At 53.1% G+C, this 12,491-nt stretch overlaps 2 protein-coding genes across 2 annotated transcripts; both read left to right on the top strand.

Annotated features, from left to right (window-relative positions):
- Positions 1-243: 243 nt before the first annotated feature.
- LOC142365502 (adenosine 5'-monophosphoramidase HINT2-like) lies at positions 244-3,387 on the top strand (the record flags this gene model as incomplete). The annotated part of the gene is made up of 3 exons (XM_075446324.1): positions 244-633; positions 2,143-2,247; positions 3,048-3,387. Coding segments are annotated over 3 exons (660 nt in total), but the record flags the coding sequence as incomplete, so codon positions are not given.
- Positions 3,388-8,693: 5,306 nt separating this feature from the next.
- On the top strand, positions 8,694-11,838 carry LOC142365503 (adenosine 5'-monophosphoramidase HINT2-like; the record flags this gene model as incomplete). Its single annotated transcript, XM_075446325.1, has 3 exons — positions 8,694-9,083; positions 10,593-10,697; positions 11,499-11,838. Coding segments are annotated over 3 exons (660 nt in total), but the record flags the coding sequence as incomplete, so codon positions are not given.
- Between the last annotated feature and the right edge of the window lie 653 nt (positions 11,839-12,491).

Raw genomic sequence — 12,491 nt, forward strand, 5'->3', positions numbered from 1 at the left:
CTCCCGGGAGGCGTGCAGCTTAGAAACGGCTGCAATTGAAGTGGGGCTTTCAGGGAACAATTTAGAGCACCTTCTGTTGGCTCTGCGAAATGTTCTGAAAAGTTAAGGCCTGCCCTGCCCTGGCAAAAGCAGTCATGTGACTGGAGGGAGCAGCGCCAAAAAGCCACAAGCACGTTTGGGGTGGACTTGCTGCGGTAATAAGTAACAGTAAATAGTACTTCTAGCTACACCAGCCTCTTGTGAGACCTCGTTGCCCGCGCACAGGGTCGCAGCACTACACGGCGCAGATCCCTCCGCGGACTCGGCCAACGTCTTCTCCCTCCGCCCCCGGGTCGGATCCCTCCGCGCCCCGAGAGCACGCAAACTCCCCGAGCCCCGGCAAGCACCAGGTCGACGAGGGCGGCCCCGCTAGGGGGGCGGGGACAAGCGAAAACGACAGACGAGACAGCCAATCGAGACGCGGGATCGGCCGGCGGCGATCTGGAGGCCCAATGGGCGCCGCGGAGGGCCTGGCCGAGTGGAGGAAGCGCGGGGGCGACAAGGGGCGTTGTCGTGGCTGACGAGATTATTGGGGCGCCGCCACTGTCTTCGGGAAGGCGCTTCTCCGCCAACGTCATCTGCGAGGACGAGGAGGTAGCCGCGGCTTTGCTCTGTGCGCTGTCCCCCTTCCCTTCCCTTCCCTTCCCCCCCCGTCCCCCGCGCTCGCAGGCACCCTGAGCCGAGGGCCTGTTGCGCGGTGCCCGGGAGCGCGGCAGGGTGGGTGGAGGGACGGGGGACGGGCGGGGCCTCTCTGGGTTGTGGCGCTCTCTACTGCACCATCCCTAAAACATCGCGCTTCTTCGGTGCCCCCCCCGGCTGCCGCGGCGCGTACTGGGTTGCTGGTGCTGTCCGGCTCGCCTCGGTTCCCAGCCCCACCGTGGCGCGTGCGCGCGTGCGCAGAGGAGGGCCTCTGACGGTAACGCTCTTGGTGGCAGCCGCAGACGTTTGCCGCGTGATATCCCTTTGGCACTGCAAGTCGTGCAAAGTTTGCTGCCGAGGGATGGGAGCGGTCCTGCCTCGTGTAGGATGATAGTCTTGAAACCGTAGATTAAGCACACGCAGTCAGTGTCCTCGGGGATTCGGCTGGGGGGGTGGGGTGGAGATGTGGGGGGGGGTGTGTAAACAGTGGACGTCCGCGTAGCGACCTTAAGGAATTAGTTCTGCATAGGAGAAATGCAGGTCCTGATGTGCCTCGTAATAGCGTTATAGGGATTTCACAGCTCTGCTGTGCAAGGCTTTGGTTCTGAAGCCCCGAACTGGATTATTAAAGCAAAGAATTACAGCTTTTCTTATTTTTCGTAAATAAAAAAACCCAAAAAACCAAATAAAACAAATCTAGAAACCAGTCATTCTGTAGGCTGCAAAAGCTTCCCAGGTCTCGTTGCTGTGGTGAGGTGGGGCCGTGATAACAGCATGCTTGCAAGTTTCACGGATGCTGGTGCACCACGATGTGCTAGGAACTCGAGTGAGCTGCTCGGACTGTGTGGGAGGAAAAAAGCAGCCCTTACCTACACGATGGTAACTTTAAGTTAGTATCCCATATCATTTTGTTATTAAACTGCTGACGGTTAACTGTTAGGGATGTCTTCTGCTCTTGAAGGTAGGGTTTATGTGCAATGTAGAAGACAGACTGGTACGCTGCACTTGCAGGCTTCCTGTGATTATGCTTTTGCTCAATACTGGAGCTCCCTGTAGCATGGAAAACAAATGGCCGCTGATCTTCCACTTTGCCGAATCCTTTGCTGATTGAGTTAAGCCCTTTGTCTCCTGCCTCTGCGTGGACCACATCGAATGGAAAAAGTGCTTAGGAAATGGTGAACCCAAATCAAAACATACTGGAGGTCGCTAATGTGAAGTCCTGGCCCGTCTCCTTGCCCCCATCATCTTGCATGCTGAATCCTGCTTCTGGAGGGGGCTCTGTAAATACGTTGCATTTTGTGTATAGAAAGTATTGATATCACGTAAGAAAAGTCAACGTTTCGGCTTGCGTTTGGGGTATCCGGTAACCTGCTTCTGCACGAGTTCAGTGGGGCATATTGATTTGCTTAAGCTGTTGCCTTTCTCTGAAGCCAATTACGTTTTAACTGTTTGCTCTTCCTCCAGTGCCTTGTGTTCTGCGATCTTTCACCCCAAGCTCCGATGCTTTTCCTAGACATGCCTAAGGAGCCAATTATCAGGTTATCTGAAGCAGAAGGTTCTGGTGAATCTGTAAGTACTGGGGAAGCTTTCTGTATGCTAAACTGTACCTGTAATTAGTTCCTAATTTACTAGACTCTTTCCCTCTTGATAGGGCGCGGTAGGCTATTTTGGGTTTTCTGGCGCTGTAACCTTTTTGCCTCTAGCTTGTAACGGAATTGAGCTTTTTGACTAAAAGTAGGGATATAAAGCAATGCTCATCCCTGGGTACATACTTCTGGTGCAAAATGCGGTGTCGCTTTGGAGCGCAGTCTGATGCCTGTTGTCATGGGTGAGAGTGAGAGGAGTGGTACTTCTTCTAATAGGGCGAAGAGGGCTTGGGGTTTTTGGCAGGTCGGGGTGAGGAAGGGCAAAGCCCGTTGAGAGGTGCTGGATGCTTCGCTTTGAGCTATAAAAGTCAAGTTCAAGGACTTTGTGAACCCACGCAAAAGGCAGCCTGAAGTTTATTTTCCACCAGAACTGCTTGTGTTGCCCGAAGATACAATGGGGGCTTTAACCCGGAGACGAGCTTAGCTTCTGTGGGTGTTTTGTAGTCCGTTACTGTCTAGCTTGACAGAAATTGCACGTCTCTTCCCCCCCACCACCCCCCCACCGCCTAGTGTGCATAATCGGTCTCTGTAGCTTTGCTTGGAAAATGTCGGTTGCAGGCGGACAGACGGTAGTTTGAAGCGCAGTGGTTGAATTGCTAGGAATTGGCTAACTGGTTTCTCTGGGTGGTTCTCTGCTCTCCTTCCTTCCCTTCCTGCCCTCTCCCCTCTTTGTGTGTGGCTTTTTATTTTATTTGTTTACGGTTTTGTACTTCCTTTCTCCAGCTTCTTGGGCATTTAATGTCCGCTGGGAAGAAGCGTGCTGCTCACCTGGGCCTGACCGATGGATTCCGGATGGTTGTGGATGAAGGGCCCGAGGGTGGGCAGCCTGTCTGTCACGTACATCTACATATTCTGGGTGGCCGTCAGTTGGGCTGGCCGCCTGGCTAAGATTTTTGCACCGCAAGAGTTGCCGCACGCGTACGAATCGCCACTGAATGGATTTCGTCTGTTGCCCGTCAGTCTAGCCACTGTCGATGTCTCATTTTTTGTGACGTGTGTCTGTGGAAGGTAACAAAGGCTTTGAGCAGCAGTTGCACAATAAAGATTTAGCATGGGGATATCATCTCTGTCTTGAGCGTCTTACTGAGGGAAATAGTTCTGCAAGTTAAAATGGTGTCTCTGTGGAGCGTAAGTGGTTTTGGGTGGTTCTGGCACAGTGCAGTGTGTTGGAGAAGCATCCAACTCCTGTTGGAGCACTTTATCCCTTTTCTGGTGAGGAGGGATATGGTAGGGGAAAACACTCGGTCTGAATGGCAGCTGTGGGGCTTCCCATAGCACAGTGGAATCTCTTTTGTCGGTTTGGGTCAGCTGTCCCGGCTCTGTCCCCTCCCAACCTCTTGCCCACCCCCAGCTTTCTGGAGTTTGGGGGTGGTTGGAGAGAGAGCCTCCATGCTGTGGGAGCACTGCTCAGCAGTAGTCAAAACAGTGGTGTGTTACAACTGCAAAGCATAGCACTGTGAGGGCTGCTATGGGGAAAGTCGCCTCCATCCCAGCCAGGGCCAAACTACAACTACATCGCGGGGAGACAGCAACTTTCATCTTTCTTTAATGGCTTTTAAAAAAGGGAGATGGGCACATGAAAGCAGGGCGATCCTTCGTTGCCCTTGAACACCGTGTTACTGAGGCACCAGAGACGCCCACTGGAAGGCGTCTTCATCTCTTCTGTATCCCCAAGCAATGGGGTGAAGTTTGGTGATGCGGGCGCGTAAGTAACGCGAGGCCTTCGCCTTTATTTAATCTTCCCGGGGAGAAGTTCTGGCTGTGTAAACTCCCTAAGGTATCCCGAAGGTGTTCCCGCTTCTGGGGGCGGGGGAATTCTGAAGCAGCTAGGCATGGCTCATACATTCAGAGAGACCGGGTGATTGCCGTAGGTTTAGGAGGTCTCTGGCGCCTGGTGGAATCTATGTCTCGCCTCGCTGGCAATGTTGCTGATACTTTGTTCCAAACCAGAGAGAGCAAAGGGTTATTAAACGGTGATCCGCTGAAGAATCGTAGCATCCTAGAGCAGCCCAGGTGGGCAGGGACCTCGAAAGATCGTCTGGCCCAGCCTTTTGTGGCAAAGGGAGCCTAGATGAGATTATCTAGCACCCTGTCCAATCGCATCTTGAAAACCTCCAGCGTTGAGACAAAATGTCTGTCTTGTATCGAGATGAAACCTCTCTCCTGGTGCAACTTGTACCCGTTGCCCCTTGTCTTCTCCATGTGGCTCCTCGCGAAGAGAGCACCTCCGGCCTCTTTGTAGCCACCCTTTAAGTACTGGTACTGGCATGCTGTGACGAGGTCCCCCCTGAGCCTTCTCTTCTCCAAGGGAGAAAAGACCCAACTCCTTCAGCCTTTCCTCATAGGGCGGGTTCTCCAGCCCTTTGATCGTCTTTGTGGCCCTCCTCGGGACCCTCTCCAGTCTGTCTGTGTCTTTTTTCGGTTTGTTGTTTTTCTGGGTTTTTTTTGAATTGTGGGGGCCAGAACTGGACACAGCGCTGCAGGTGCGGCCTGCAGGGGTGACCTCTGTGAGAAGAGGCCAGGGTCTGCCCTGGGCTGGACACAGCTGTTTCCAGCCAGCTAGGCACCGGACTCGCCGCAGGCCAAAGCTGAGCAACTCGGCGAAGCTGGTGGCGCCCCTGTGAAAACATCCGCTTAAAGTTAGTATGGGATACAAAGATGATCGCGTAAGCTTACTTGTACGTATCTTGCATGTTAGATGCATGCAAAAAAAGGTCACTTACTAACCCATCAATGCCTGGTGTCAGGTAAGGGATCTCTCGGCCTCGAGGGGTAACCTTTGGGGGGCGTCCCTACTCAAGGGGAGATCGCCGCCGCGCAGCCAGCTGCTGTGGAGGGAGAGCTCAACGGACCCTGATGGCCGCACATATTTCTAGCGTAAAGTGGTTGACTCGTAGTCAGATTTTCTGCCGTGTTCGCGCAGTTTTGGCCGCTTACCAGCCCAGTCTCCAGCCAAACCGGTATGTTGGGTTTGGTGCTGGGTTCTCGCAAGTAAATCAATCTACACCCATATGTTAGGTAACAGATTTGCCATCAATATGTATCATTCTCAGGTTAATTTGATCTTTCTTTGCACCCAGCAGGTTATGGTATGCACTTCACATCTCTATGTCTTCTATTAGCATTTGTGTTCCTATGTCTGTTTTTAGTATAGTAGTTTGTGTGGGCCTCTGAGAAAGTGGTAGCAAGCTGAAGGGCGAATTATGTCAGCTCTTATCAACAGCATCTGGCTAAACAAAAAAGGGGGAGATGTGGGAAACCATATAATTTGAGACAGAACAGCACTGTCTCATGACCCTGAAAGATAAGCGCATCCTGCGCCTCCCTTCTCTGTTCTCAGGAGATAAGCTGTTTTCACACAAACAGCTGCAAAAGATCCTGGAAAACAGCAACTGTGAACTGGCATTTGCAAAGCCACGAATCCAAAGCTCATTGGCTCTAGTAACTATTGTATTAGTATATAAGGTATTCACTTAAACAATAAAATGATTCTGATCAAGCACAAGATTGGGGTCCATGAAGTCATTCACCACAAGCGCACACAGGTATCTGAGTAAGAATTAAACTGGGGTCAGGGACTAAAGGATGTGGTGAAATAACATGTTCATTTACAGTGCGGAGATCTCAAACAAATCTATACTCTGAGTCCCCATCTTTATCTAATAATCGATGTTTGCTTACGGGTAGAATAGGAGTATTATAAGGACTTTGACGTTCTCTAAGTATGCCCTTTTTCAAGAAAGACTCGGTTTGTTTTTGTATTTTTTGCGCCGCAATAAAGAATACCTGCTTAACAGTCTGCCAACTATTGAGTCTTCAATTCCGGCTTTTTACGGCATCAATGGAGAAATCCCCAGAGCCCCTTCTAGGGAGTCAACGTGCTGGGGTGCCTCTCTGAAGTGCCTGCACGCTAACACGCGCAGTATGGGGAAAAAGCACGAGGAGAGGTGCTCTGCTGGACCTCCTGCTGAACAACAAGGAGGGGCTCGTTGGGGATGCGAAGGCCAAAGGCAGCCTTGGCTGCAGCGGCCGTGAGATGGCGGAGTTCAGGATCCCGAGAGGAGGGTAAAAAGCAAGCTCGCAACCCTGGACTTGAGGAGAGCCGACTCTGGCCTCTTCAGGGATCTGCTTGGAGGCGTCCCGTGGGATAGGGCCCTGGAGGGAAGAGGGGCCCAAGGAAGCTGGTTAATATTGGAGGGTCACCTCCTCCGAGCTCAAGAGCGGTCCGTCGCAACGAGCCTTAAGGCTGCGCAAGAGGAAGGTGAGCCTGAATCCAACCTCGAGTTGACTGACGCAAGTAACTCACGAGATGAAGGAGGCTGGACGCTTGTCTGTGCTTGGGCTAGAAGGAAGAACCCTCCCCCCTCTCCTGAAGTGTCCCTACATAACAGACAGGATGCTCTGGGCTTGGGGACTGAAGAGCACGCGAGTAACGGACAGGATCCAGGACAAGCCAGCCATGCAAAGCTGACCCAACCACCCACCCGCATTTGAACCAGTGCCACCGGAAAAGCACGTAAGGTATTGGTAATTGGAGATTCCCTACTGAGAGGCACCGAAGCACCCATTTGCCGTCCAGACGGTTTCTCTAGAGAAGTCTGCTGCCTACCAGGAGCTCGCATCCGTGGCGTCACTGAGAGGCTGCCGAGCCTGGTGAACCCTACAGATTATCATCCGCTCCTACTGTTCCGTGTAGGGTCTGACGAGGCAACTTGGAACCCTCCAAAGAGACTATATGTCCCTCGGAGCAATGTTAAAAGGATCAGGAGCAGAGGTGGTGGTCTCCTCTATCCTCCCAGTCAGAGGAAGGGGTCCAGGAAGGAGGAGGCGAATTGAACAGGTGAATGCCTGGCCGCGTAGCTGGTGCCATGCTCAAGGTTTTGCCTTCTGTGATCATGGATCTACCTTTGAGAAGCCAGGTCTGTTGGCAGCTGATGGGGTTCACCTGACCAAGCGGGGCAAGAGGGGCTTCGCCAACGAGCTGGCCAGACTCACAAGGAGGGCTTTAAACTAGACTCGGCGGGGGAAGGGGATGGAGTTTTGAGCAACAGAGAAGAGCCAGGGGCTGCTGATGCGTTAGGAACCAACAGGGGAACACCTGAGAAATGCCGCAAAGGAACTGGGGCGCGATCCTCCAAAAAGGCGATGCGGTCGACAGCCCAACTGAAGCGTCTCTACGCCAACGCGCGCAGCACGGGTAACAAACATGGCTGAGTAAGGACCTTCTGGTCGAGCTGAAGCACGAGAAGGAAACGCGTAGGCAGTGGAAGCGGGGACAGGCAGCCTGGGAAGAATGTAGGGATGTTGCCCGGGTGCGTGGGGATGGGATCAGGAAAGCTGAGGCACAGCCGGAGCTGAATTTGGCAAGGGGTGTGAAGAATCGTAGGAAGGGCTTCTACTGGGGCATTGGTCAGAAAAGGAAGACTAAAGACACACACCACACTACATACACACACCACACCACACCCCCACCACCCCCCGATAAATAACACAGGAGATCTACAGACAGACGATTTTTTTCCTCCGTTTTCACTGGCGATCACTGTTCCCACATCCATGATCTGGATGATGGGTAGACAGACCGTACCCTCAGCGAGTTTGCTGATGATACAGAACTGGGAGGAATGGCTGATACCCCAGGGGGTTGTGCTGCCATCCAGAGGGACCTCGACGGGCTGGAGAAATGGGCAGGCAGGAGCCTCGTGCAGTTCAACAAGGGGAAGTGCAAAGTCCCGCGCCTGGGGAGGAACAACCCCATGCACCAGTATATGCTGGAGGCCGACTGGCTGGAAAGCAGCTTTGCAGAAAAGGACGTGGGGGGCTCCTGGTGGACACCAAGTTGAACGCGAGCCGACAACGTGCCCTTGCCGCAAAGAAGGCTAAGGCTATCCTTAGCCCGATACAGAGGAAAGCAGGGTTTATGTATGTTACACTACAGTTGTGTAGAGCAATCGAATTGCTCGCTCTCCCCGGGGGTGCAGGGCACCACAGACCACCCTCGGGCAGCTTTGGGGGCTCTGCCTATTTTTCTAAAAGTCTCCTACCCAGCTTAGCGCAAGTCCTATCTTGATCTGCCCTCCAGCCCTCAAGCCACCAGTGCTGAACACGCGCTTTGTATTTTATTTTCTCCCGGGAGGCGTGCAGCTTAGAAACGGCTGCAATTGAAGTGGGGCTTTCAGGGAACAATTTAGAGCACCTTCTGTTGGCTCTGCGAAATGTTCTGAAAAGTTAAGGCCTGCCCTGCCCTGGCAAAAGCAGTCATGTGACTGGAGGGAGCAGCGCCAAAAAGCCACAAGCACGTTTGGGGTGGACTTGCTGCGGTAATAAATAACAGTAAGTAGTACTTCTAGCTACACCAGCCTCTTGTGAGACCTCGTTGCCCGCGCACAGGGTCGCAGCACTACACGGCGCAGATCCCTCCGCGGACTCGGCCAACGTCTTCTCCCTCCGCCCCCGGGTCGGATCCCTCCGCGCCCCGAGAGCACGCAAACTCCCCGAGCCCCGGCAAGCACCAGGTCGACGAGGGCGGCCCCGCTAGGGGGGCGGGGACAAGCGAAAACGACAGACGAGACAGCCAATCGAGACGCGGGATCGGCCGGCGGCGATCTGGCGGCCCAATGGGCGCCGCGGAGGGCCTGGCCGAGTGGAGGAAGCGCGGGGGCGACAAGGGGCGTTGTCGTGGCTGACGAGATTATTGGGGCGCCGCCACTGTCTTCGGGAAGGCGCTTCTCCGCCAACGTCATCTGCGAGGACGAGGAGGTAGCCGCGGCTTTGCTCTGTGCGCTGTCCCCCTTCCCTTCCCTTCCCTTCCCCCCCCGTCCCCCGCGCTCGCAGGCACCCTGAGCCGAGGGCCTGTTGCGCGGTGCCCGTGAGCGCGGCAGGGTGGGTGGAGGGACGGGGGACGGGCGGGGCCTCTCTGGGTTGTGGCGCTCTCTACTGCACCATCCCTAAAACATCGCGCTTCTTCGGTGCCCCCCCCGGCTGCCGCGGCGCGTACTGGGTTGCTGGTGCTGTCCGGCTCGCCTCGGTTCCCAGCCCCACCGTGGCGCGTGCGCGCGTGCGCAGAGGAGGGCCTCTGACGGTAACGCTCTTGGTGGCAGCCGCAGACGTTTGCCGCGTGATATCCCTTTGGCACTGCAAGTCGTGCAAAGTTTGCTGCCGAGGGATGGGAGCGGTCCTGCCTCGTGTAGGATGATAGTCTTGAAACCGTAGATTAAGCACACGCAGTCAGTGTCCTCGGGGATTCGGCTGGGGGGGTGGGGTGGAGATGTGGGGGGGGGTGTGTAAACAGTGGACGTCCGCGTAGCGACCTTAAGGAATTAGTTCTGCATAGGAGAAATGCAGGTCCTGATGTGCCTCGTAATAGCGTTATAGGGATTTCACAGCTCTGCTGTGCAAGGCTTTGGTTCTGAAGCCCCGAACTGGATTATTAAAGCAAAGAATTACAGCTTTTCTTATTTTTCGTAAATAAAAAAACCCAAAAAACCAAATAAAACAAATCTAGAAACCAGTCATTCTGTAGGCTGCAAAAGCTTCCCAGGTCTCGTTGCTGTGGTGAGGTGGGGCCGTGATAACAGCATGCTTGCAAGTTTCACGGATGCTGGTGCACCACGATGTGCTAGGAACTCGAGTGAGCTGCTCGGACTGTGTGGGAGGAAAAAAGCAGCCCTTACCTACACGATGGTAACTTTAAGTTAGTATCCCATATCATTTTGTTATTAAACTGCTGACGGTTAACTGTTAGGGATGTCTTCTGCTCTTGAAGGTAGGGTTTATGTGCAATGTAGAAGACAGACTGGTACGCTGCACTTGCAGGCTTCCTGTGATTATGCTTTTGCTCAATACTGGAGCTCCCTGTAGCATGGAAAACAAATGGCCGCTGATCTTCCACTTTGCCGAATCCTTTGCTGATTGAGTTAAGCCCTTTGTCTCCTGCCTCTGCGTGGACCACATCGAATGGAAAAAGTGCTTAGGAAATGGTGAACCCAAATCAAAACATACTGGAGGTCGCTAATGTGAAGTCCTGGCCCGTCTCCTTGCCCCCATCATCTTGCATGCTGAATCCTGCTTCTGGAGGGGGCTCTGTAAATACGTTGCATTTTGTGTATAGAAAGTATTGATATCACGTAAGAAAAGTCAACGTTTCGGCTTGCGTTTGGGGTATCCGGTAACCTGCTTCTGCACGAGTTCAGTGGGGCATATTGATTTGCTTAAGCTGTTGCCTTTCTCTGAAGCCAATTACGTTTTAACTGTTTGCTCTTCCTCCAGTGCCTTGTGTTCTGCGATCTTTCACCCCAAGCTCCGATGCTTTTCCTAGACATGCCTAAGGAGCCAATTATCAGGTTATCTGAAGCAGAAGGTTCTGGTGAATCTGTAAGTACTGGGGAAGCTTTCTGTATGCTAAACTGTACCTGTAATTAGTTCCTAATTTACTAGACTCTTTCCCTCTTGATAGGGCGCGGTAGGCTATTTTGGGTTTTCTGGCGCTGTAACCTTTTTGCCTCTAGCTTGTAACGGAATTGAGCTTTTTGACTAAAAGTAGGGATATAAAGCAATGCTCATCCCTGGGTACATACTTCTGGTGCAAAATGCGGTGTCGCTTTGGAGCGCAGTCTGATGCCTGTTGTCATGGGTGAGAGTGAGAGGAGTGGTACTTCTTCTAATAGGGCGAAGAGGGCTTGGGGTTTTTGGCAGGTCAGGGGTGAGGAAGGGCAAAGCCCGTTGAGAGGTGCTGGATGCTTCGCTTTGAGCTATAAAAGTCAAGTTCAAGGACTTTGTGAACCCACGCAAAAGGCAGCCTGAAGTTTATTTTCCACCAGAACTGCTTGTGTTGCCCGAAGATACAATGGGGGCTTTAACCCGGAGACGAGCTTAGCTTCTGTGGGTGTTTTGTAGTCCGTTACTGTCTAGCTTGACAGAAATTGCACGTCTCTTCCCCCCCACCACCCCCCCACCGCCTAGTGTGCATAATCGGTCTCTGTAGCTTTGCTTGGAAAATGTCGGTTGCAGGCGGACAGACGGTAGTTTGAAGCGCAGTGGTTGAATTGCTAGGAATTGGCTAACTGGTTTCTCTGGGTGGTTCTCTGCTCTCCTTCCTTCCCTTCCTGCCCTCTCCCCTCTTTGTGTGTGGCTTTTTATTTTATTTGTTTACGGTTTTGTACTTCCTTTCTCCAGCTTCTTGGGCATTTAATGTCCGCTGGGAAGAAGCGTGCTGCTCACCTGGGCCTGACCGATGGATTCCGGATGGTTGTGGATGAAGGGCCCGAGGGTGGGCAGCCTGTCTGTCACGTACATCTACATATTCTGGGTGGCCGTCAGTTGGGCTGGCCGCCTGGCTAAGATTTTTGCACCGCAAGAGTTGCCGCACGCGTACGAATCGCCACTGAATGGATTTCGTCTGTTGCCCGTCAGTCTAGCCACTGTCGATGTCTCATTTTTTGTGACGTGTGTCTGTGGAAGGTAACAAAGGCTTTGAGCAGCAGTTGCACAATAAAGATTTAGCATGGGGATATCATCTCTGTCTTGAGCGTCTTACTGAGGGAAATAGTTCTGCAAGTTAAAATGGTGTCTCTGTGGAGCGTAAGTGGTTTTGGGTGGTTCTGGCACAGTGCAGTGTGTTGGAGAAGCATCCAACTCCTGTTGGAGCACTTTATCCCTTTTCTGGTGAGGAGGGATATGGTAGGGGAAAACACTCGGTCTGAATGGCAGCTGTGGGGCTTCCCATAGCACAGTGGAATCTCTTTTGTCGGTTTGGGTCAGCTGTCCCGGCTCTGTCCCCTCCCAACCTCTTGCCCACCCCCAGCTTTCTGGAGTTTGGGGGTGGTTGGAGAGAGAGCCTCCATGCTGTGGGAGCACTGCTCAGCAGTAGTCAAAACAGTGGTGTGTTACAACTGCAAAGCATAGCACTGTGAGGGCTGCTATGGGGAAAGTCGCCTCCATCCCAGCCAGGGCCAAACTACAACTACATCGCGGGGAGACAGCAACCTTCATCTTTCTTTAATGGCTTTTAAAAAAGGGAGATGGGCACATGAAAGCAGGGCGATCCTTCGTTGCCCTTGAACACCGTGTTACTGAGGCACCAGAGACGCCCACTGGAAGGCGTCTTCATCTCTTCTGTATCCCCAAGCAATGGGGTGAAGTTTGGTGATGCGGGCGCGTAAGTAACGC

Source organism: Opisthocomus hoazin, chromosome W (assembly GCF_030867145.1).
Source record: "Opisthocomus hoazin isolate bOpiHoa1 chromosome W, bOpiHoa1.hap1, whole genome shotgun sequence".
In the NCBI taxonomy this organism is placed as follows: domain Eukaryota; kingdom Metazoa; phylum Chordata; class Aves; order Opisthocomiformes; family Opisthocomidae; genus Opisthocomus; species Opisthocomus hoazin.